We start from the raw sequence: 23296 nt of genomic DNA on the forward strand, positions 1-23296 counted from the left end.
GAGTTTGGCAGTTTTTTATTAGAAGGCGCAAAATGGCCAACAATCTCTTGGTACAAGGTCCTTTAAGACTGAACTATCCAATTAAGAACTGACATCTGGATTATTTTCCCTTTTGACCCAATAACTGATCCCACGGAGCCCACAATGGGGACTTTTCTGCCCAATTACAAAATGCCACCCAAACCATGGAGAAGAAGCATGAAGAAGAAACCCAGGATGACACCCTGTGCCCTCCATCTTGCTTCCATCCACAACACACTAAAAATCCCAAACCCTCAATTTCCCACCTAAGTGACACACCTGCACTGATCTCTATAATCTCTTTCACACTTTTGTGGATTCCAGTCGATCTTGAAGTCTGGGAAACTTTCTCCATGAATGAGGGTCAAAGTCAGTGCTCCCCTGGGGGTCAGGGCACCCCAGAGCAGACAGAGAAATATTCCCAGTGCCCTGGGTTTCCACATCTGTGGTATTTTATTCAGTAAATAACCTGTCTCCACAGCCATTCAGTATTTCCAGTTACTTACCAAGGGCACCTGAGATTTTGGGAAGGTAAACAGAGACAGTGATATGAGACTCTTTTGAGTCTGGCAACACAGTCACACTGAGAAAGTTACAAAAACAGAAAACTTAGTCCTCATCAAGTGTATTTCAAACAATTCTGTCTGTTATTCCAGCATGTTTGCTGTCATTTTAGTATGCCATCACTGCCACTAGGTAATTGTTATTGCAAAATATTTGGCTATTAGAAGGTCTTTCTGCATTATGTCATTTGGGCCTGAAGTGGATTTGTTTGGTCTGCAAACAAATTGCTTTTGTTTTCTAGAGCAAACCTTAAAATTCCGCATCTGTGTGAGCCTAAAATTTACCCAACCATACCAATTTCCCAGCCCAATCTCTCGCACTGATTATTTAATATCTTCTTTTTGACAGAGGCAAAAATGGATTTTCTTTTTTACTTACACTGGGCCAGTGTATCTCCAGCTCATACCAAGCACGTAAAATAGATGAGCTGAGTTTTCTAAGAATTATGGCCACTTGCACCACATGATGATGCAAATGAACATGCAAGACTGTCTGCAAAGCCAAACACAGCCTCCAGCCCTGAAGCAGATAGATCTGGCACCTCAACCTCAAAATTTTACAAGCACTATCTCTGTATTAATCTGAAAGTCTTTACCTCCAGCATTGCTTCAGACTGTGCTACTGTGCAGTTTATTTCCCTGTGGTTAGCTGCAAAAATAAATAAAATAAAGCTACTACTTCCTCTCCTACTCATGCTGCTTTCTATTAACCCAATCTTTCTAAACACATTTACAGATATGTCTATTTTCATAATGACAGTGAAAGGTCCTTAAATATAAGAAGAAATTATCTTCACTTTATTTTTAGAGGACCTCCCAAGCATCTTCCTATGTTTTTTTGCTTTAGCAATGCATGCATTTTTAAAAGGAAGGATTGATATAATTCACACATCTGTAACCTTCTGGAAGGAAAAAAAATCAGTAAGACACTACTTTTACAGCATAAGGATCTCACTGAGAAAAGAACCATGTATCCTATGTTAAAGGAAGGAATCAAATAATTAATTGCATCAGAAGGTACTGAGAGAAATCCCTGTGGATTGAAATGTCACAGAGCAATATCTCAGCATGACAGCCACTGGGAGAAACTCAAAGGAGATTAGAGTCTGCAAAGGTGGAAAACACGAGAGCAACAGGAGATTTCAGTTCCTCCTCAGAACAAATCATAACAGGGAGGGTAAAGGTTGAATTATCAGACCTGTAAATAACTACCTATTAAAGTCAGGAATCAGATAACTCACAAGGAGAGGAGCAGCTCTTGGTTAAGCCTGGAAAGTGCAGTAGGCATGGATCAAAACTGAGCCATCACTGTAATAACAGCCCCAGTGTATTTGTACACGCCCACTTAGGAGCAAAGGAGCCAAGAAAATCCTTCTCATTAAATTCAGGGAGGCTGCAGGCAGATAAAGAAACCTCACCCTGCTGCTAAGGTCCCAGACAGACTGGAAATGGAGGAGAAATATGTGAGCTCATCCCCAGCACTGCACATCTTGAAGGTGGGTTAATAGTGGCTGAAATCTCCTTTTCCTCTGCAAAGGTGGGGGAGCACTGGTCAGCTCTGTGCCTCCTACAGACCCTCACAGATATGGAAGTCTGATCTTCCAGCTATTTTTATTTTTTTTCCATTCATATTTCAAACTTTTCCATGGTGGTGCTTTTCCTCTTGAATCCCACTCATGATTTCTGTGTCACCAGTTCTACCTCTGTACCTGCCTTTCTAATCCCACGTGGTTCTGTCTTTATGTTTTCTTGCAGCTCTTTTCTCCCAGCTTCACAATATTCTCATCATTTTGAGATGAGTTTGATGCAGCTGGGGGAGGGGAGAGGAGAGGATAGGATTATGGAGATGGGATTAATTACAGGGGGGTCCAAAAAGCTGTGAATAAATCAATTTTCCCACTGTGAGAAGAACCACCAGCCTTGATTGGAACCCTTCATTGTACCAACAGGCCACCTGGAAAAGGTGAACAGCCAAGGTGGTGAAATCTGCTGCGAATCCCAATTTTTTCAGAGTAATCAGCCAAAAGCTGGAAGCAAGAAGAAGTTGCAGAAGGATGGCGTGGCACTGGCTGGGTGATGAGATGGCAGATGGGATCCAGTGTTAATGAATGCAAAGCAATGCACACAAGACAAAATAGCACTAACAAAACACACACAGCAGCAGCTCTAAATCAGCTGCTTCCATTAAGGAAAGAGATGCTGCATTCATTTGGGATAATTTTCCTGAAATGCCTACTTAGTGAAGGAAGGAAGCAGGAAAGCAAACAGGCTGCTGGGAAGTATTAAAATCTTAAAAAAGGAGAAAGTATCCTCATAAATCCAACATGCACATGCACATTTGAGTGGCCACCTGCACTCCTGGGTGTCTCATCCTCTCCAAGAAGCAGCAGTGCAATAAAAGACCTAAAGAAATCAGATGTGGTTAGTGAAAAGAGACAGCTGAAGGAGACCCTGGAAGCATCAAGCACCCAAAATGGTCTAGAAAAGGTAAATAGGGAGTTCTCATTTTTCTCCCTGATGGTGATCTTTAAGAATGTGTAAAATGAAGCTGTGCTGGGGAGAAAGCAGCCATTAACTGTCTCATTTCTGTCTCATTTCCCTAAAGCACTGATAGCAGTTTTTGGTGGATGTGGATGATTTGTTTTATGTTGCAGATCTCCTCTGAGGCTGAGGGCTGCTAATATGCCAAAATGGCATTAGAGGGCAGTACATGGCAACCTAACTGGAGTTTTTTGGGGTGGCTGTGAGAAACCACTCTTTAGAACATCTGAGGATCGGGACAACAGAGCAGCTCCCACTCACACAGGTGGGAAATGGTGGGGATCAGCGTGTGGCACAAAAGCGAAATATGAGGGCTGATCAGAGCAGTGTCAGCCTGCTCAAAAAGTAATTAAATCCCATTAAATGGTGGTTTCCAGCCAGTGGTGGAGATCCCAAGCAGAGAACCAACCCTGCTACACACCACACTTATTGTGGTGACCCTGCCAGAACCTCCAAACCTTTCTGGATTTGATTTTCCTTTTCTTTTTCCCAGAAAATGCTTGCTGTTGTCCTTCCAGTGATCTTCAGCTTTGAAGATCATTGGAAGGACAACAGCAAGAAGTGAAATAAATATGAAGAGGAAAGTCCCAGAGGAAAACTTGTCCTGGCTTGGGAAGATCAGCTTAGGTTTGCTGCCTTAAAAAAAACCAGAACCCAAACTGCAAGGAGTTGAAAATGGTTAGAAAGGCATTTGAAATATTCTTTCTTCTGCTAAGGGAACAGCTGAAAATGTGACTGTGAAAGCAGTGAAGGAAACAGTGCCTTTTGCCATATATAGAATAACCCAAACCCCCAGAAAATTGTGGGGGTTTTTCCCCTATTTTTTACTTGCTTCACAGTTTCACCTAGTTTCATACTTTGGCTGAGTTCCATAACTAAAATGAGTAAGAAATGTCTCAGAACAGAAACATTTCATCACAGATGAAGTTTCCAATACACATACTTCAATATTTTTGATGACAACTGAAAAAAACTCCATTGCTTTTGACACTGCACAGGGAATGTTTTTGTTTGGCCAGCCATGGGAAAAAAAACATGCTTTAAATGAGGAAATGACCATTTTGTCCTACCACCACAGTCTCAAGCTTGTTTGAAGAAGTGAGAAAACGTCAAAAACACAGCAGTGAAAATATTACACATGACTAGACTCAGTACAGATGGGATATCTGCCATCACTGAGGAAAAAAAGGGTTGTGCTGCTCTGCTAGAGGAAGGATTTGGATAAGAAATTATTCAGAACTCCCCCGTGTTAGCCACAGTGGGTTTCTGTGCCAAAAATGCAGGTTTCTTACATGCTGAAAATCCCACTGCCTGAGAAACTGGAGGGATTTTAGAAGGACTTTAGAAGGTTTGTCTTTTTGGAATTCTAGAAGATCCTGAGTTGCAATGGACCTACAAAGATCTGGATTAAGAACCTTTGCTGGGAGTTGGACGCAGTCATCCCATCACTTCCAGCTTAAAATGTTCTATGATTCTGTGATTTTATGAAAAGGAGGGGGATGGGGGGAGTTAAACCTCTGTTGCATTGGTCACCACTTTTAAAACTAATAACTGGGAAAGACACTGTAAGCCAAGGCAAACAGTGAAGGAGGGTTTGGAAGGGGAGAAGAAAATCAGCTTTACAAACATCTGAGCGAAAGCTCTATCCAAATTTACAGATAATCTTTTTGGATTGAAATAAAATTCTGGATATGGGATTAAATTCTAAGAACTGTGGGTTGTTATCAAGTGGAGTGAGATTGCTCTGGAAATCCCTCTGCTCTGATGATTCACAGATAGGTGAGGTTACCCTTCCTCTTGCTCAAGATTTATATCAAGTTCTTATGAACCACTGTTTTCAGCCCAAAACAGCTGAGTCCAAGAACTTGAAGTTCAAAGAGAATTCTCTGACGTCCTGCCATGGTGGCTGTCACGACATTCTTGGTATAAACAGAATTATTTGGTGTTAGAAGCACATTAATGGGCACTGAGATGCTCATGGACAGTAACTGATTGCCCAGAGAGGTTGTACAGTCTCCATCCTTGGATGTTTGCAAGGCCAAAGTGAATAAATCCAGGCGGGATCTCATTACCAGCCTTGTTTCCAATCTGAGCTGTTTGATGAATCTGGGATTATTTCTGTGTCTTTGTTACTTGCTGTACTTCTCCAGAAAGATGAAGGAGAAGATTTAGCATCCAGATTTGCTCTGGATTTACTCTCCAAGTGCTCTAACCACTGGGAAAATGTCAAAAGGAGTTCTCCCCCATTAGGGACTCCCAGCTTTTAAGCAGAAATTCAGCTTCTTTTCCATGCAGAATTTTGTGCTGGGACATGGTCTTGTCTTTTTGTGTGGATTTCTTCCCATGTGGGTCAGCTGCAGCATCCTTGGCCCTGAAGCGTGTCCAGTGGCATTGATATTCCAGGTGAATTTTTGAAGCTAAGACAGATGTTCAGAATCTGTTGAATGAAGAAATGCTAGTTTAGGGTAGTTGTAGAGGACTTGCATTCCAGCCCTTCCAAATGTTTTTTTCCACAGAGGTGTGTGATGCCAACAGGAACACTGGAACATCCTCATCCCTGACCAGTCTGGTCTAAGGGATATGACTCTAGTTTAGGATTTGGAACTTCTTCAAACCCCAAGCAGCATTTTCCAGCTGTTTAGAAGTTACACTTTCCATCTCACAAGAGGACCATATATATGGATATATGGACAGGGATGTTGTCTTACACAATTAGAATATAATTAATCTCATCCAGGTTTAGCTTTCTAAAACTGAGATGCCCAATACGTTTTCAAGTACAGGCTGTGGCCAGGTGGTCAATTATCTCTAGAACAGTCCTTGGAACAGCACTTTCGTAATTTACGGGGACAATTTCCATATTCCACTTTATATCCTAGGACTTCTTTTTGGTCACAGTTTTAATTTTATGAAAAAACATCATTGTTTGCCATGCAGTTTTTGATAACTCTACAATTCACAAGATGCTGCTCGAGTAAGAAACAAAGAGCTGTGTGTTTATTCTGAGTGCATATCTCATTCAACACAGAAAACTTTTCTATGTTATAAAACAACCTGGAAGTTAAAACAAGATTAGGAACAAAGGCTGATTATTCTGCATTTTTCTGGGCAGGATTTCTTGCCACTTCCTTCAAAAATATTATTCTGGTTCCTGAAAAAGGCCTGATACTGAGCTACCCTGATAGGTAATATAGCCCAGTCTGTCAACTCTTATATTTCTTAAAAAACCAAAAGCAGTGTAGCCAGAGATAGAGGACTCTAAAGTCCTTGATGATCTGATCCCATCATGGATCAGATCATTGAATCATGGAAGGCAAGTGATGGAAATTGAACACTGAGCTTTCATCTTTTTCAACCTGACAATGTTCACCATGTGCCTTGTTTTTCCTCCTACACTCATTCCACTGCCTTAACCATAAATGAGCAATGGCCAGGTGTGAGCATTGTCCTCCCTTTTGTTCCTGAAAAACAAGGAAGACATAAAAAAAAACCACCCCAAACCTCCTCTTCAGGTAAACAGCATTATCTCCACCATCAGACCAGACCACAGGCACGTAAAAGGATGTGTTATCAAAAATATCTGTAATGGTGACCTTAAAAAAGTACAAGCAGTGCTAATGAATTTCTTGTTATTTTAGAAAGGGACTTTCTTCTCCGTTGGTGCAGAGAGTTTCCTGAAGCAAAAACAAATGAAGCTTTTCTCTCTTTCTTTTTAAATGTAAGGTAGAAACATTTTGATTAAAGTTCTGCTCTGTTGTTTTCTAGTTATTCAGAATTAGGAGATGTTTTCAATGATCCTTCAGCCCGGAAAAGAGAAGGGTCTGCGGAGAACTTCAGGCACCTTCCAGTACCTAAGCAGTCTCCAAGAGAGCTGGAAAGGGACTTTGTATGAGGGCATGGAGTGATAGGACAAGGAGGGATGGCTTTAACCTGACAGAGGACAGCATTAGATTGGATATCAGGAGGAAATTCCTTACTGTGTGTGTAGTGAGCTCTGACACAGGTAGCCCAGAGAAGCTGTGACTGACTGTCCCATCCCTGGAAATGTTCAAGGCCAGTTTGGACAGGGCTTGGAGCAACCTGGGATAGTGGAAGGTGTCCCTGCCCATGGTAGAGGGGTGGAATAAAGTGATCTTTAAGGTCTCTTCCTTAAGAGAAGAAGATCTTCCTCTTCTTCTCAAATGATTCTGTAATTCTAAGACAGAGTCCTGTCTTGGCTCAGACTGCACATGGCATCAAGCAGGAGAACATAGAGACATCTCTGCAGTTAACATGAAGGTTTTTATCACGAATTTTTTGCAATCAAGAGTTTACAGGTGTAGGGCAAGGGGAAAGGCAAGGAAGTGACTTGCCTAATCCACATTTGGAGTTAGTGGAGGAGCCAAAATTAGGACGAGGTGCTCTTAGCTGTCTCCTCAGATGGTAAGAGTTATCGATTAGTGCAAGATTTAAGAGCAATTAACAAAATTACAAAGGACATTCACCCAGTGGTAGGCAATCCCTATACCCTTTTGACCACATTGATGGATGGATTAGGGTGGTTTACTGTTGTAGACCTTTTTCTACATTCCTGTGCACAAAACCAGCCAAGATATAAACCAACATATAAAGTGTTAGCAAAATTCTCTTCACAGTTTAGTTAGACAAAACAATCCTTTTCCAGCCTGAGAACCAAGGACACCACTGCAGCTTTAGGCCCAAAAAGTGTTAACAACAGGGAATTGAGGGGAGCAGTCTGGGAGGATGGAACTGTATAACCTGGAGCTGTAATTGGACAATTAACCCCAATATGTAAATGGACCAAAGCTTATTAAAGTGTGAAAACTTGTGTCCAGTTGTCCATCTTGGGTGTAGCCACTGAAAGAAGGATGGTACAGATGTAATCATCTTGGTGAATACTGAACAGCCAAACAGGTAGATACTATCATTCTATTATGATTTATTTTTTCATATTATCTTTCATCTATTCTTTTATAATCTAAGCTGCACATATCTGGCAGAACATTTGGAGTACTTTCCACTTCTAACTTTAAATGACCTGACAAAACACTCCAAATTGAGGAAGCTCAGTGTCTGGCTTTTATTAGTCACATCACACATTCAGGTTTTCCACTTGCTCGCCGTGAAAACGGCTAATGAGGTGTTTTTGGAGTGCTACTCTTTGTATCATGCAGGTGACAGATATAATGAAGATGGTCATGAGGGCATCTGAGTGAGGGGCAGTCTGGCTGATAGGAAGTAAATCAGCCCTGGAAATTGTCCTCTCTTTGTTCCTTCAACACAAGTGACATCAGCCTCTGTGTGACATGGGGACATGTGAAACTCTACCCAAAATATTCTCACTTTCAAAGACTTACTCAATAATTCCCTATATTAAAAGTAAGCTGCAAGTGAAACTCAAGATGAGGGAATGTTGATCTCTGGCAACTAGAAATAAAGAAAATTAGGAACCATCCACCTTAGGACAGAGCCTAAAATTATAAGATTTTTAATGCTTTCTTCAGAGGACTGCATAGGGTTATGGTTATCACCATGCAGGGATCAAAATAGACAGGACTTCAGAAGGTCTGAACTGTGATAATCAGAGGTATCAATAGAGAAGAGGGTTAGTGTACATCCAGAAGAGATACAAAAGATCCCACATGTTGTTTTCTTATCTGATTTCCTGCCTGCAGTGTCACTGTACCCTTTCAAAGCACATGACCATCCCACACGTGATGGAATTCTGCTGGATGAAGGCGACCTCCAGCAAAATTTGCACATTTTGTGCAGTTGGTAAATACAATCAGATTCTAAGCCAATTGCACTCACTGTCTGAGCTCAGCATGTTGGGGTGAGGACCCCTTTTCAGCACGGAATGTCCTTAAGGTACAATGAGCTTTGTCCTTATCTCTGGGAGAAAGTTTGAGGCCATTTGCCCCACATGAATGATTCCTCTGCAACCTGCAAAGCCAACCACCAGGCAGTTCCCTCAGCTGGATGGATGCAGGTGATGAAATAAGGTCTGGTTGTAAAATGTGGTCAGTTTCATTCCTTAGGGTCAGAGGAGAACTTCCTCAGGGTAAGGGTACTTGTGAACAACCTGATAAATAGCTGCTGTTTTCTTGGAAGAACAGCTCCAGGGCATGAAATATGAACTGCTTTATGGAAATAACTCCTGTATTTCATTAGCATGCTTTACTGTCTAGGTCACCTTCCTCTTTCCTTTTCCTCCCAACAATAGAGAGGCATTGACAATCAGAGGCCCTGAACAGAACAGGCACTCATGTGGACATCTTGGGCCTTTCCATACTACAGATTTGCCAGCTGCAGTTCATTGTTTTCACCTTTAATTGCATTACCCTTCAAGAGTGAAACTGTCTAGAATCCAGCCCCAAACCTGCTGTGCTCCAGCATTTATTACCTGTGCACAAGAGTCAGAAAGATGGTGAGGGTCTGGATCCAGGACAATTGACAAATTTCTAGCTCATCTGATTGAAGAGATTAAACCTGGTGGTAGGGAGGTTGTTTTTGCCCAGGTCTCTCAGCACTGGGAGACTGTTATGGACACCAAGGCAACACAGGGCAATGTTTGGTGCTAATTATAGCAGGCAGAGTTTGTTCGTGCTAGTTGAATGCCAGCTGGGAGGTTTGGTGGGTATCCCCAAAGCAAATGTGACATCTGCAGCATTTGGGTGTTCACAGCCAGTGCAGTGAAGCAGCCACTTCACAGTGGAGCTCATTTCACCCCAATGCAGGCATCAGAAATAGGTCATCTGAGCTGCTGCTTCTCTCCTTTCACCATGACAGCAGACGGGTGACTAACTCAAAAGTCTGTGTCTACACCAACATGTCATTAACTGGCAAAATGTGAAAACCACATTGTTGATCCAAAATTCTTTTCTCATCTTGTCTCAGCAGTTGAGCTCCCTCAGGAGAAAGACACAAAGTGCCCTGGAATCCTCCACAGGCCTGTCAAGTTACTCAGAGCTTTGCACCTTGAACATCCATCATCTCATGGTCAGGGATACCTTAGAGCAGCATTCCAGTATCTAAAGGAGGCTCACAAGAGGGCTGGAGAGGCACTTCTCACAAGGGCATGGAGTGATAGGACAAGGGGAAATGGCCTTAAGCCAAAGGACAGTAGAGTTGGATTAGATATTAGGAAAAATTTCTTTACTGTGAAGGTGGTGAGGCACTGGAATGGATTTCCCAATGAGACTGTTGACTCCCCATCCCTGGAAGTTTTCAAGGCCCAGTTGGACAGGGCTTGGAGCAACCTGGGATAGTGGAAGGTGGCACTACCCACAACAGGGAGGTAGAAACTAGATGATCTTTAAGGCCCCTTCCAACCCAAACCATACTGTAACTCTATAATTGTATGATTTGATATTCCAAAGATCCCATTCCAACCCCACCCTTCTCCACTGCACAAATAGTGCTCAGCCAATGAAAATGGTTTAAGGTTAACTGCACCAAAACAGGCCATGGAGATCTGACCCAATGGAAAGGGTACCCACCAGTGAGCTATTTATTTCATATCTCACCCATAATTTTCTGTCTTCAAGTGTCTGGCTCTGCTGAACGTCAGTGCTCCCTCATTAATTCATAATTGTCCCATTTTAGTTTGCCTCATCTACAACTGCTTGAATACTGGTGTCACTGGAGTATTTGAGAACCACTGAATGTGCATTAGAAAAATGCCATATAAAAAATCCTACAGCAATCACAGGAAATCGTGGTTTCAAAATTCCGTCCCAAATCATCAGGTCTGACTTCTGTAACAAATCTCAGCCTGAGTTACTCTGGCAATAATTGGAAGGATTGCACTTAATTCTTAAGAAGAGGATTTGGGAGTCATCACAAAGATGTTGGACAAAGTCCTGAGCCTCATTAGAAGCAAAGGCACAAAGCATGAACCCTTATTCTGCACTGAATGAAAGGGTCATGTTTAATAATTTCTGCTCAAGAAGGAAAAACTCCTATTATTTTCTGTTTCTTTAGCCTGGCTGAAGCAAAATGCATTCTGAGCTTACTACACAGTTTTTCATTTTCTCACTCTGAACTTGTTTTCTGAGTACCACACCAATTTTAACACTTGAACACCAACTTTTCTTGGTTAGTGGTTAGATCTAGAAATTTTCCAAGTTACTCAAGCTGAAGAACTTCTCTAAATAGTTCCTACTACTATTTGCATTTAGAACTTCTAGTTTTTTTGCTTTTCTATAAGTAATCCTTAAAATCCATCCGGTTCAGAAGGGTTTTTTTTCACTCCCAGGGTAAGACACTACATTAGGGTCTAGGACCTGAAATGAAAGTGTTTGCTTTTAATTTCTGTGGCAGACAATTTAGCCCCAGTTCTTGGAACATCTACATCAGCTTCCTATGAAGTGGTAAATTCAGAGCTGACTCAACAAAATTCATACAGACAAGATTAACTGTGCTTTTACTGAGCTAAAGGAGGGCACTGAGCTCTGCCTTTCTAAACAGAAGCATCTACCCAGCCCATGAAAGTAAAGAAGATGCAGAAAGGTGCCTTCTGACATGCAGCAGAAAGATTTCTAATGGTGATCTTCAACCATGGGAAGTTCACTTGGCAATTTAAGGGCCAAAGGTGGGATGTGCCAAACTGAGCATTGAAGCTTGCTGACATTTGTCTCTCTTGATTTTAGATGCCTCTAATAAAGGGGATGTGCCCTATTTAAATAATCCCTAGACTCCAGTGCTGGAAGGAGATTTGAGGGCTCATCTAGTCCATGCCTAGATGAGCTCCATCACTTCCACTGCTAAGGCTCTTACCTTGCCCCCTTCTCCATCATCATTCCTCAGACAGCTTCAAGTTATTTGGTCCTTTCTTTTGGAAAATGTTTTCTAGACCCTTTTTTCATTCCCAGTGCTGCTCCATGCTTTTCTCAGTGTGCAGTGCTTGAGTAAGGAGAGCATCCTGTCCACAGCTTCACTGTCACAGCACAAAACAAGAGATTTCTTTGCATGTGCTGTACAGTTCAGGGTTAGATTTAAGTTTTTCATGTGTGACATTGCCAGCTGGTCTTCATCATCCAGGGAACTGCTGGAAATACTGAATAACCAAAGACCCACCTGGGCACCACCTTTCAGTGCATCCTTCTCTTCTGGCAGTTAATCAGTGCCTCTCAATATGACCTTTCATTTGATGCAGTTTTGAACCATTTTAAGGGAACTTTTCAGGGATTTTCCAATAAATTTCATACTCATCTCATAATTCATCTAGGTCATATTTCCATAACTTTATAGATAATATAAACAATTATTACTGAAATCAAGCAAAGAAATGGTATCTTGGGTAAGAAGCTCACTGCAGGGTGCACTTGTGCACTTTACAGGATTAAATAGACTTGATTCACTATAACTTCCTGGTAAGAAGAGTAGGGGCAAATATGGCCATGCAATAATACACTTCATTTACCAGTTCCTCAATTTTTGTTTTTATTAAGGCCAAGGGAATGATTGCTAATAAGAACAGGAAGGAAGTTGTCTGTACTATTCAGCTGTATTTGCATGGGGAAGTATTAAGGAACCCAGTCTAGGCATTGGTGTGTTAAGAACATTGTGGCAGTACTCACTACATGGAAACTAAACATATCCAAGAGGTTTTCATGTTCCTCACATATTTATCTGAGCATCAAAGAAAGGAATAGTTAATATGAGCCATGATGACCCATATCCAGGATGTTTGGCAGAAAAGACTGTTCTCAGTCACTAAACAATCAATTTAAATTCTATTTTCAAACCCAGTATGGATTTTCAGGATGGATTGGTCTCATCCAGCTGGGGCTACCTAAAAGACCTGTTGTGCTGGGTTAACAGTTGTGTGCAGATGGAAGGGAGAGAGGGAGAGAAGATAAGAGTGACTCATCTGGTGGATGTAGATGTTCAGAAGAGGAGGTGAATCACTCTCTAGATGCTCTTATTGACTCTCCACTGACTCAAGGAAGAACTTTAACCATAGAGCTCTCTCTTGAACTGAACTCTGTATGGACATGCTAAAGATGCTCCACTTAAGGTTTGAAATTTGTGTGCCTCGTGTCAGCTCCATCTTACTTTTATGGGAAATAAAAAGTGATTAAAACCTGTTTGACCTTTATAGATAATTAGGTTGAATGAAAATTTTCTGATGATAATTTTGAGGGGGTGGTATAACTCGGGCTTCCCCAAACCTCTGCCCTGCAGCAGAGCTGGATGCTGCTGTGGAGGTTGGGAAGGGCCCTTGTGAGTGCACAATGTGAGTTCACAACCTCCATTACCATAATTTTAAGGATGCATAAGCAATATTCTGATTAACAGAGTTTAGGTTGCTGCTAGAGCCACCCCCACACCCTCCCTGGGAAAGTCCATATGAAAAATTATTCCCTTGAATACAGGACTTGTGTAAGAGTGATTAACAGCAGAAAAGTTGAATAAAACACAAAGCTTGCTTATTTCTGTGAGTTCCATAGAAGTTTACAACTGCTTTGAACTGGGAAGGGCTGCAGTAAGATCACAGTGTTGCCCTTTCTTCAAGCTGGCTGAGACACCAGTTTAAGGAAAGGACACTCCTCCAGACCAAATGAGTTTGTGCAGAGTTTTAAAAGCACTTGCAGGATTTCAAAAAGCCCTTGTTAAACCTAGACCTAAGAAGGCCGTAGCTGTGTTTGTGGTTTAGTCCATGGCAACTCCCTTTCTGTACTTGTGATCTTGTGATATTGAATAAAAATAATCTTTATAATCTTGTCTGTGGTGGCTTGAGCTACATGACAGGCTCTTTTCCTCCCAGCTCTCTGCTGAAACAGAGGACTTACTTGAGCAGCAAAGCTCTGCTGATCAATGGAGGAAAGTCAAGGAGCAACAGATATCCCAGCACCTTCTTTTCCTTCTACATTTTCCTTAATTCTCAAGATGCCCTTTTTCTTTTTTTTCTTTCCTCCACCACTGCCCAGATACCCACTGAGTTTTCACAGCACCTCCCATCCTTTATTGTCACATCTAGTTCTGTTGCTAACATCTCATGTTGATCATGTAAATTATAATGCTAGTTATGTTTTTTTCCTCATAAACCCCAGTTTTTACCTGTGCCTGGGTGCCTTTCCCCCTTGCTGGGTCTCTCTGCTCTCACTCTCCCCTTCTCTCCCTCATTCTACTTTGGGTCTGTTCCTTGCAGAATCTGCTCTGGTTTTTTTTTTTGTTTGTTTGTTTTTTGGTTTTTTTTTTTTTGTAGAATCATTCAGCAACCTGACCTATTTCCAAAGCTGATCTGGCTAATTCCTCTCACAACCATAACCGTTTTTTCTGACCTTTAAGAGGTGTAAATGCTGACTTACAGGTCTTTCTTATGCAATCTGTGTTTGTAGCAATGAGCCACCTGAAGTCACCATTCTTTCCAGTACAACTGACTGCTTCCTGTTTATTCCTGGATAAAAACTCACCTTTTCTGATAAAAACAGATGGCTGCATGAAAGATTGAGCTGGATGGAGAACTGCAGAAAACATCCCTCATCTCTGTGTCCATCATTAAAATAGCTGTGGAATTTAATCGTTAAAGCAAGCAAGAAATTGAAGATGTTGCCAAGTAAATGCCTTCACCTCAAAAGAACAGACCCTGTATTTAGTAAGGAAAGGATAAAAAGTTTGGGATTTCTTTCCAGGTAACATAATAAATATGTTTCACCAGTCCAAATGACTGCAGGGGTTCAGGGAGTTACATATCTCCAGGCATCTTGGAAAAAGGTGAAGGATTGGGGTCTAAGACTTTCAGACAGATTTTTCAGGAGTGAAACTTTCTTAAGTCCTTCAGAGGGCTTTGGCATGAGCTTTTCCTATTACAATGTTAAATATGGAAGATTATTTGATACTGAAACAAGGACAGTAAATACTGTGGAGCATGAAGCAGCCCCGGGGTGAGCAGAGCATTTTACCCTCAGCAGTTGCTTCAGAAATCTTACTTGTTCTCTATGCCCTGTTGCATTTGGATTTGAGAAGTAATCTCCTGGCAAAGCCTCACAGCTGGCAGACCCTGCAGGAGGATTTGTCACCTGCATCACAAAGCTGCACAAAATCTCTCATGGAAAGAGCAAAGGGAGATTTATCAGGAGAAAGGTGGCAGACTGATGGATACTGCCATAGCAGCAGTTAAAAATGTATTGCATCTATTCCTTAGCTTGCCTGTTAAGAAGATTTAATTCACTGAGGATTTGTAAAAGGAGAAATAAATGCCCAGCATGTATTAATCATGATAGAATACCACAGATAGTTTAAATCTGTTTTTTTCTATAGTCTATCCCAATTAATTCTTTAGTTACTAACAGAAAATAATTTCTGTGTAAAAGGCTGAATAAAAGCTACATAAAGCGTGATACTTCCTTGGTAATTTCCAGTTTTCCACTGGCATTTGCAAAAATTTCACTGAAGCATGTCACACCCAGACAATTTAGGAGCAAGGGAAACCTTTTCCAAACCTGGCAGCCTCACCCTCATGTTTTTTTGTTTGTTTTTTTAATCAAGCTGTCCATCCTTCAGAAGCTCAGCTATGATTCAGGGAAACTGCACACATGCTTCCATCAAAACCAAATGCAGTATGGATTTATCATCAGTAACAGAAGACCTATGAAAAACCAAAAAGGATAAGCCATGGAACCTTTTCTTTGCAGGTAGAGCCCACAGATGCTGCCTGAGATCCATTGTCACACACCAGACATCAATCCCACAGCCCTGGTCCATCTCTAGTACCTGTCCCGCCACAGATTTGGGGCTGAGTGCCTGAACAAACCTATTAAAGTCTTCCTGCTTCTACTGACCTCAGTTGTAGTGAAATGTGAAAGAGCTGTGGAGCCAGGAGCTCTGATGTGTCAAACCACTTCCTATACACGATGGCAAGCTCCGCCACACCGAGCATCGGCTTTGGTTTCCTGGATAACAAACTAATACCTGAACAGAAAGCAGCCTTTGTTCTTTCCTGTGGAGCCAGCAAAACGATGATTTGCTGACCAAACCCCTCGCTGCACACGTGGGTAATCTTCCCAGACAGCCTCATCAGGCAGTAATCAGCTCCTTGGCTTGGCTGGCAACAGCTCATCACTTCTGAGAAACTTCACCATCCTCAAGAGGCGTGGAGAAAAGATGGGGACAAGTCCCATGGAGCTCAAGTGGCTTTTGATGTGGCTCTTGTTTGGATTCATCAAGGGGAACAGGCCAGGTAAAAGACTCTTTTTGCTTTTTGGGGAGGGAAAAAATGGTTTGGGTTTTTTGGTGGTTGTTAGAGGGTGTTCACAACATCCTGACTCCTTTCAGCAAAGGAAAGATGCTAAGGAGCTTAAGGAATTTATTATTCTAAGGAAATGAGAGAAATGGGTTCTGTGCCCACAAACTGTCAACTGCAGAAAATCCAGAGCTTTAGAGGATATTTTTTGTCTGACTAATGTATGTATCCTCCAACCCATCACTGGAACAGTGGGCAGATCAAAGCAGCCTGAGGCAGCCCTTTGAATTTCCTTTTTCCATTTTGCTTGTAACTTTAGGAAACAAAAATAGACACTGAAATGCCAGCACCCCTGTAGGTAAAATTGCTGGCAATGCTATTAGTTAAAAGGTACCATCCAAATTTGCTATGGGTACTATAGATATGAAATATTTTTTCAGCCATGCCTTTCAATCAGCAGTGTCTATAAACTGTGACTGGAGACAGCTATTCCAATTCAGGATAATTTTACACATTTATAAATGGTGACACTGCTTAGATTTGGCTTATTTATTGTGACAAGGGGGTGCATTGAGAAATGGTCTGGTGATGCATTAGTCTATTTTAATTTAAACTGCTTTGTTCAAAGGCAGGAGGAAAAAAAAACCTTCCATTCTCAGCACTCCATAAATGTGATATTTCTTTCTGTGTCTGATGATGATGTCCAGGCTGAGAGGTATGAACAGACACAGCCTAAGGCAGGCTCTCAGATATGCTGGTACTGTAACTGCTGATGGATCATCCTTAGCAGGGCTGGGAATTTTCCTCAGGGCTGGCCATCTCAAGGGAAGAGTGTGTTGCTAATGACTGAACTGATTAATGCAGGAAGGACCTTCAGGAATGTTGAAGCCCCAGGTGATTTTATTCTCATTATTTTGCCAGTAGATGCTGCACCTTCTCCTTTCACTGCCAGATGAGGAGCCAGAGCCCAGGGGAAGTGTTTGGTGCTGCGTGCAGGAGCAGCACCACGAGCTGCTCAGCCCGAGATGTGTCAGTGGGATCAGTTCTGGGATGAGTCAGGTTCCCCAGATCACACTTTCTGAATTACTCTGCCTGGAACATGTTGTGAAATTTCTTTCTGGCAGTTCTCGTTTATCAGAAACCGTTCTGGTTTTTTGGAAAAAAAATCGAGGGGTGTCAGAGCAGTTGCATTTTATGCTATTTCATGTAATTTTATTCATCACTGAATGAATTAATGCACAGGATTGCATTCCCCACTGTATTTCTAAGCTCTTCTTTCCTCAGCTTCCTATACTTATTTTCAATGCCTCTCCCAATGTTTAAACATAATATTTATATATATATTTGTAATTTCTCCCTGCAAATAATATGCGAAGGTAGAAACACCACCTTTCACCAATTTAGGGGATTTTAATCATGGAGACACTTAAGGCATTGTGGCTCTAAGACCTGTTGATTTAATTCCTTAGGGGGATCAACAGAGATACCTGGGAATAGACATAAGCAAAGCAAAGGGAAAGGGGCTGGGTCAAACTGGTCAAAAATCAACCAGGCCTCAGCACATACAGAGCTTTTTTTATTATTCTGCCTCAGTATTTTCAGCTTATCCCAGCACTGCAAGTTCAGTTCTGTAAATACATCCAGCCCTAGATGGTGTTTGTAAAAATGCACTGTCAGGAATAAATATAATTAGAGGGAAAAAGAAATAAAGACCATTTGTTTTACAGAGCAGCTTCTCTAATAGTTCTAAAAGTGTTTTGGGAGGGAAAAGTCCTGGGGGACTGGGGAAGTTAAGGCATGGGATGATCAGTCATTTAATAAAAATTAAACTACACCTTAGTGCTAAAAAGAAGAGAAATGCTGCTTTTCCTGTCAACAGCATCACATTTATCTCCTTTATTCTGCACAGCAGCAGTGCCTAGAAGCTGCAGGCATGGGTGAAGCCTGAAGTGAGGGTCAAACACAAGGTAAAAGCTGGTCTGTGCTCCTACAACCTTTCCATCTTGCTGCTCATCATACAGGGATACAATGAACAGATTTGCAACTTAAACCTGGAAAGGATTAAAACTCACAAAAGATAGAAATTCATTCAAGTGAATTTCATTCACACAAGATGGGTACCCGATCTCAGTCATGTAAATGAGAGGAATTTCTTTCCCATTATACTTGCATATTAGTGCTGGCTCCCATGGATTTAAAATGCAATGCAGAATACATTAAAGTTGTCCAACACAGAAAAGTGATTTTTGTAAGGTCAACTAGAGAGCAAATACCTTTATAAACCTTTCAGCTACAGTGGCCTTCAGCAACAAAGGGCTCAATATCCAGCTACAAGTAAAAAAAATGTGAAAAAAATGTTTTCAAAGTGTGATCCTACTGAGGGAAAGCAGATATCACAGCCAGATGGAGATCCTGCAGTACCTGCTTCTTCAGCTGGAGGAATTGTTACCTCCTTTTTCCTTTTAGTGCAGAAAAAATCCACTCTTTATCTACTTCTGGAAAGCCACTGCTCCTGACTTTGCTCACTGTTGCCTTCAGATTGTTGTTATTTTGGTCTCCCTCCCTCCTCAATGTTCAGCTTTGTCTGCTCTGTTCTCCCTGTTGCTTTAATATTATCTTCAAAGCCCAGCTTCTGGATATTTTCTACCCACGGATTCCATTCCCTGACCTTGGTCCTGAATTTTGGAACAACGTGGCTCACTTAGTCTTTGCTCCATCTCCTCCAATGCTTCCCCCAAAACTCACATTTCCAAAGTCCTTTCATGACTTTCCTCACTTGACTCCCTGTTCCTCAGCCCTGCCAAGGGAGCAGCACTCTGTCATCTGTTGCTTTTTCTTGATGTTCTTGATTTGTAAAGTGTGAGCCTTCCCATAAAGAATATAGAACCCTCTCTATGTGGAAAAATATTTCCTGCATGACATCAGAAAAATCATTGCCATGTGCAGAAAATTTCCGTCTTACTCTTGAGATCTCCAGGGCAAAGTTCCATGACCATGCTGTCTCTAAGTCAGGTGAGATGAGTCCTTAGGGCATATTTGAATTCAAAATTTCCCCACTAGACCTTTTTTCCAATTTTCCAAGTCTGGGACACACACTGGTCAGACCATTCAGTTATCTTCAGAGAGGATATACTCTACTGCTCTTTCAGACCTACAAAAAGCAAGGCTGAGAAAATTCCAGACAAAGGAAAGAATCTGTATCTCTGCTGTTGTTTAAAAAGACAATTTTTGTTTCTTTTTAGATGAAAATGTCAAAGAGATGTGTGCTACTGAGATTGTCTATTTAAGCAGAAGTGTGACACACCAAAGCAAGGCTTTCATGTATGATATTCTCAAACCTTGGCTCTGTGTTCTGCTACAAAACCACGTGCCATGGTTACATTCAGAGTCTGAGCTCCGTGGCTTTACCACAGAACCAAGGATGTTATAAACACCCAGAATCAAAAACAAATGTTCCCCATTGTTTACTTAATGCACTTTCTATGCAGCACACTGTGCTCAGGCTACTTTTCCTTCCTCTTCCTTTTTTTGCTAATGTTCCCTCTTCCAATTCCACATTTTGAGTTCAAGTCCCCAGCCCAGCCTCTCTGCTAGGGCAGGTGTGAGATCCATCAGTGCATCAGGTAAACCACTCTGATTGTTAATGTGAGCATGGAAGAATGTTCTTCCACCACTGCAGCTGATAAAAAGAGAGAAGCACCTTAAAGCTTTGCTTTGGAGAAGGTAAATTAGGTGTCTCCTGTGCTCTTGAGAGGTTTGCCCAGCTCCACTTCTCACAGAAGGAGCTAAGAAGGCACATTCCTGAGGATAAATTATGCTTAGCATGACAAAGCTTAATCCACTGTGCAACATGCTCTAGCCTTGTTATATATGGATTTTTTTTCCATTAGATTCCACTGCCTAGGTCAATAGCAAACAGCTGGTCAGCAGGATTAAGCCAAGAGGTAAGAGAAGTGCATTTCTCCCAAAGCCAGTTTTCTGTGGTCCTAGAGCTCCTGACAGTTCATATTCCACTTTACTTTACACTGTTTTTTGAACAGAGAAAGTGTGCTGGCACAGCAAACTCAGCAGGGACTGAACTGCCAGATCCTTAGAACAGGACATTCTTGTTCTCTACTGCTGGGAATATTCAAACCCACCTCCATCCCCCCAAGACTGGTGTCTCCTCCATTGCTGCTTGTATTAAAACTTGTGCCTGGTCATTTTATCTGCATTGTATTTCTGCCACTTACTGCAGACTCACTATTACTCAAATTATTTTTTAACATAATTTCTTTATAATCCAAGGAACAGTTAATTATAATCTCACAGGCAAATTACAATAAAGTTGGGGTCTGTACCCCAACCCCACCTTTGGGATCTATTCCCATCTTACAAATATACATAAGCAATAAATTACATTAATGGGAAAAAGAATCCTGCAGAGCTGAGGCTTGCTTTTTAAAGGATCCTTTGAGGATAAGTTTTGAAGTAAGAAAAAGTTAATTACCCTTTCAGTCCTGTTGTTGGTATCAATTCCTTCGCTTTGCCTGTATCAGTTTCATCTTCATGAGACTGAACCCTTTAGAGAGCCCAGTTTCTCACAGCACATAAATCCCCAGAGCTGATTTAGCTTTTCAGGCACAGCTGGGGAAGTATCTTCATTTTCACCTGGTTTGATTTGTTGTTGTCTCTGGGGAGAGGTGCTCTTCATCTCTGAACTGGGCAGGTGTGTGTAGTGCCTGGTTTCTTCCACTGCTTCTCCCCAAAACTTCAGAGCATCCAGTTTCCTACCAACCCCATCCTACTGCCTTTGTAGTAAGGGGAAAATTGTCCTATTTTTGCACCTTGCTGCTTTAAGTTGAGATCAGGATAATGTCAGTGCTGGTGACACACAGCCACGTGACAGAGGAAGTTCTGAGTTTAGGTTAGTGTGGCGTGACTCACTGTCTGTGTTTTACCTAGCACTAAAAATACCTGTTACGAATTTTCCACACTCACTTCTTGTGGACTAAAGGTGTTGTTTTAAAGCCTCATCTCTCACTGCTCTGCCAGCTCAGACATGGAAGAGAAACAGGAGGGAGGGTTTCACAAAGCCTGGTACTGCCAGCACACCCACCAAGAGCAGTTTTGTGGTTGGGTGAGTAACACAGATGAATGGGAAACGTGAGGGAAGAAATCTGAAAGAGCTGATGCTGATTTAGACGCTGGGTTTCTTTCCCTCCAGTATCTCCTGTGTGATATCTGACAGCTCGTGTGGAAACCCCAGATGCCCTGAGACATCTCAAATGGCATCAGACACCCCAGGTCACAGATGACAAGGCTTGCAGGTCTCAAAAAACTTTTCAAACTTAGTTTAGGGAACACTCCAGCAGAACCAATAACTACTTTTTAGTTTCTGTGTTTCATGGCTGTCTATTGTCTCAATTCACAAGTCCCTTAATTCCAGGGTTTGTCTCCATCCACTCCATCATAATAATGGAAATCACCTCTAGAACTTCCAGAAATGCTGTAGGCACCAAAAATCCATGAATATGGGGAGAAACAGAAATCCCCATCTGCCTTAGGAGAGCTAAGTGTTCTCATAATTCTGTAACTGACAGAAAGGTTAAATCCCTGTGAACACAATTACACCAGCCTATCTGTTTGGCCCATTTACTACCTCTAAGTGCAGAGAAATGGAGTCCCCAGACATTTCTGGGTTGTGGGAAGTGAGGATAGTTGGCAGGGGAGGATGAATTTTGTGGATAAAGGAATGAGAGAACAGTGAACATCAGGATAGCAAGAGAAGTAAATAGTGGCAGACAACACCTTGTCATGGGGATGAAAAATTGGAATAAGTGCAGAGGGAAAATGAGGAGGCAAACAAAACAACAAGACATCTCAAGGTAATGTGAGGGCAGTATTTCAAACCAGTAATAGCAGGAAGGCAACACTGGAACAGCTGTGGAGGGATGCAGAATCCAGGGAAAGCCAGGCTGTGTAGAACACCACAGGCTGTGAGGCAGGTTATGCCCAGATGTGCTGGCCTTTTAAAAGATTGAGCCTTTTAAAAGATTGACATTTTCATATTGTGCCAACTCAAACAAGTTGATTGGCTAATTACCAGCAAGGTGCAAAACAACAAAAAAACCCCAAAACCAAAACTAATCTTCCCTAAATGAAAAAAGTCAGAAATCTGGTGAAGAAAAAAAATCTACCCTGCCATTTCGTACTCCCTGGATTTTTCCAATCCCTTGGCTATTTTCCCCACTCACACAGCAAGGATGTTGATTTTAGGGGCAAACCATGTAGTTTCCAGGGGAACAAAGATGGAATGAAGTTTTAGGCACAATTCCAGAGGTCAATATGGTCCAGACCTCACTAGGTCTGCATCCTCTCTGCAGTTTTCCCAAACTGTTCCAGGAGGTGCCATGACATGAAACAGAAGAAAGATGTGGAGATGCTGGAACAGGTCCAGAGAAGGGCAGTGGAGCACAGGTCTGATGAGGAGAGGCTGAGGGATCTGGGGGAGCTCAGCCTGGAGAAAAGGAGGCTCAGGGAGGATCTTCTCACTCTCTAAAACTGCTTGGCAGGAGGGTGCATGGGTTACATGGTGAGTACCTACTTTTTCTAGAAAGTGGAGTAAAAACCACATAAAGAGAAGCACTTCTGAAGGCATATAAGATATTTTGAGACAATTAAGAGAATCATGGTAAAGGATATTTTGCAATATCTGTATACATTCACAGCTCCTCCCAGTGTGAGGTACAACAATAAACCCAAAAGTTGATGACTTTGATCAAACACATTGGTGAGAAGTATGGGAGAAGCTAGTGTTTTAAAAGGTTATGATGGTTGCAAAGGAGAAGGTTCTTGAAAATGGGAGCAAAATATTTTATGTGACAATGAAGCAGTTAAAAGTCAAAGGGAAGCAGGCACAAGGTCACACCAAGACCTGGGAAATTCCTCTTCCAAAATTCTTTTTGGATCAGAGAAAGGAATATGGTTGTAAAGGTCAGGG

General features: G+C 41.8%; 1 protein-coding gene and 1 long non-coding RNA gene across 4 annotated transcripts in view; one reads left to right on the top strand and one right to left on the bottom strand.

Annotated features, from left to right (window-relative positions):
- On the bottom strand, positions 1 to 21177 carry LOC132327889 (uncharacterized). Its single transcript, XR_009486640.1, has 2 exons — positions 20804 to 21177; positions 1 to 5562 (listed from the first exon to the last, which is right to left on the bottom strand). It is a non-coding gene; the product is annotated as an uncharacterized LOC132327889 (long non-coding RNA).
- LOC132327888 (interleukin-2 receptor subunit alpha-like) overlaps positions 15969 to 23296 on the top strand; it is a 19978-nt gene continuing 12650 nt past the window's right edge. Inside the window, exons 1-2 of one of the 3 annotated variants that reach the window (XM_059847560.1) lie at positions 15969 to 16311; positions 20205 to 20258. Coding sequence is in view for 2 of the 3 variants with exons in the window: in XM_059847559.1 (XP_059703542.1) it covers positions 16236 to 16311 (76 nt within the window). In the remaining variant the exon portion in view is untranslated. The remainder of the gene's footprint in view (positions 16312 to 20204; positions 20259 to 23296) is intronic. The other 2 variants (XM_059847559.1, XM_059847558.1) reach the window with 2 other exon arrangements.

The sequence above is a fragment of the Haemorhous mexicanus genome, chromosome 5 (assembly GCF_027477595.1).
Source record: "Haemorhous mexicanus isolate bHaeMex1 chromosome 5, bHaeMex1.pri, whole genome shotgun sequence".
In the NCBI taxonomy this organism is placed as follows: domain Eukaryota; kingdom Metazoa; phylum Chordata; class Aves; order Passeriformes; family Fringillidae; genus Haemorhous; species Haemorhous mexicanus.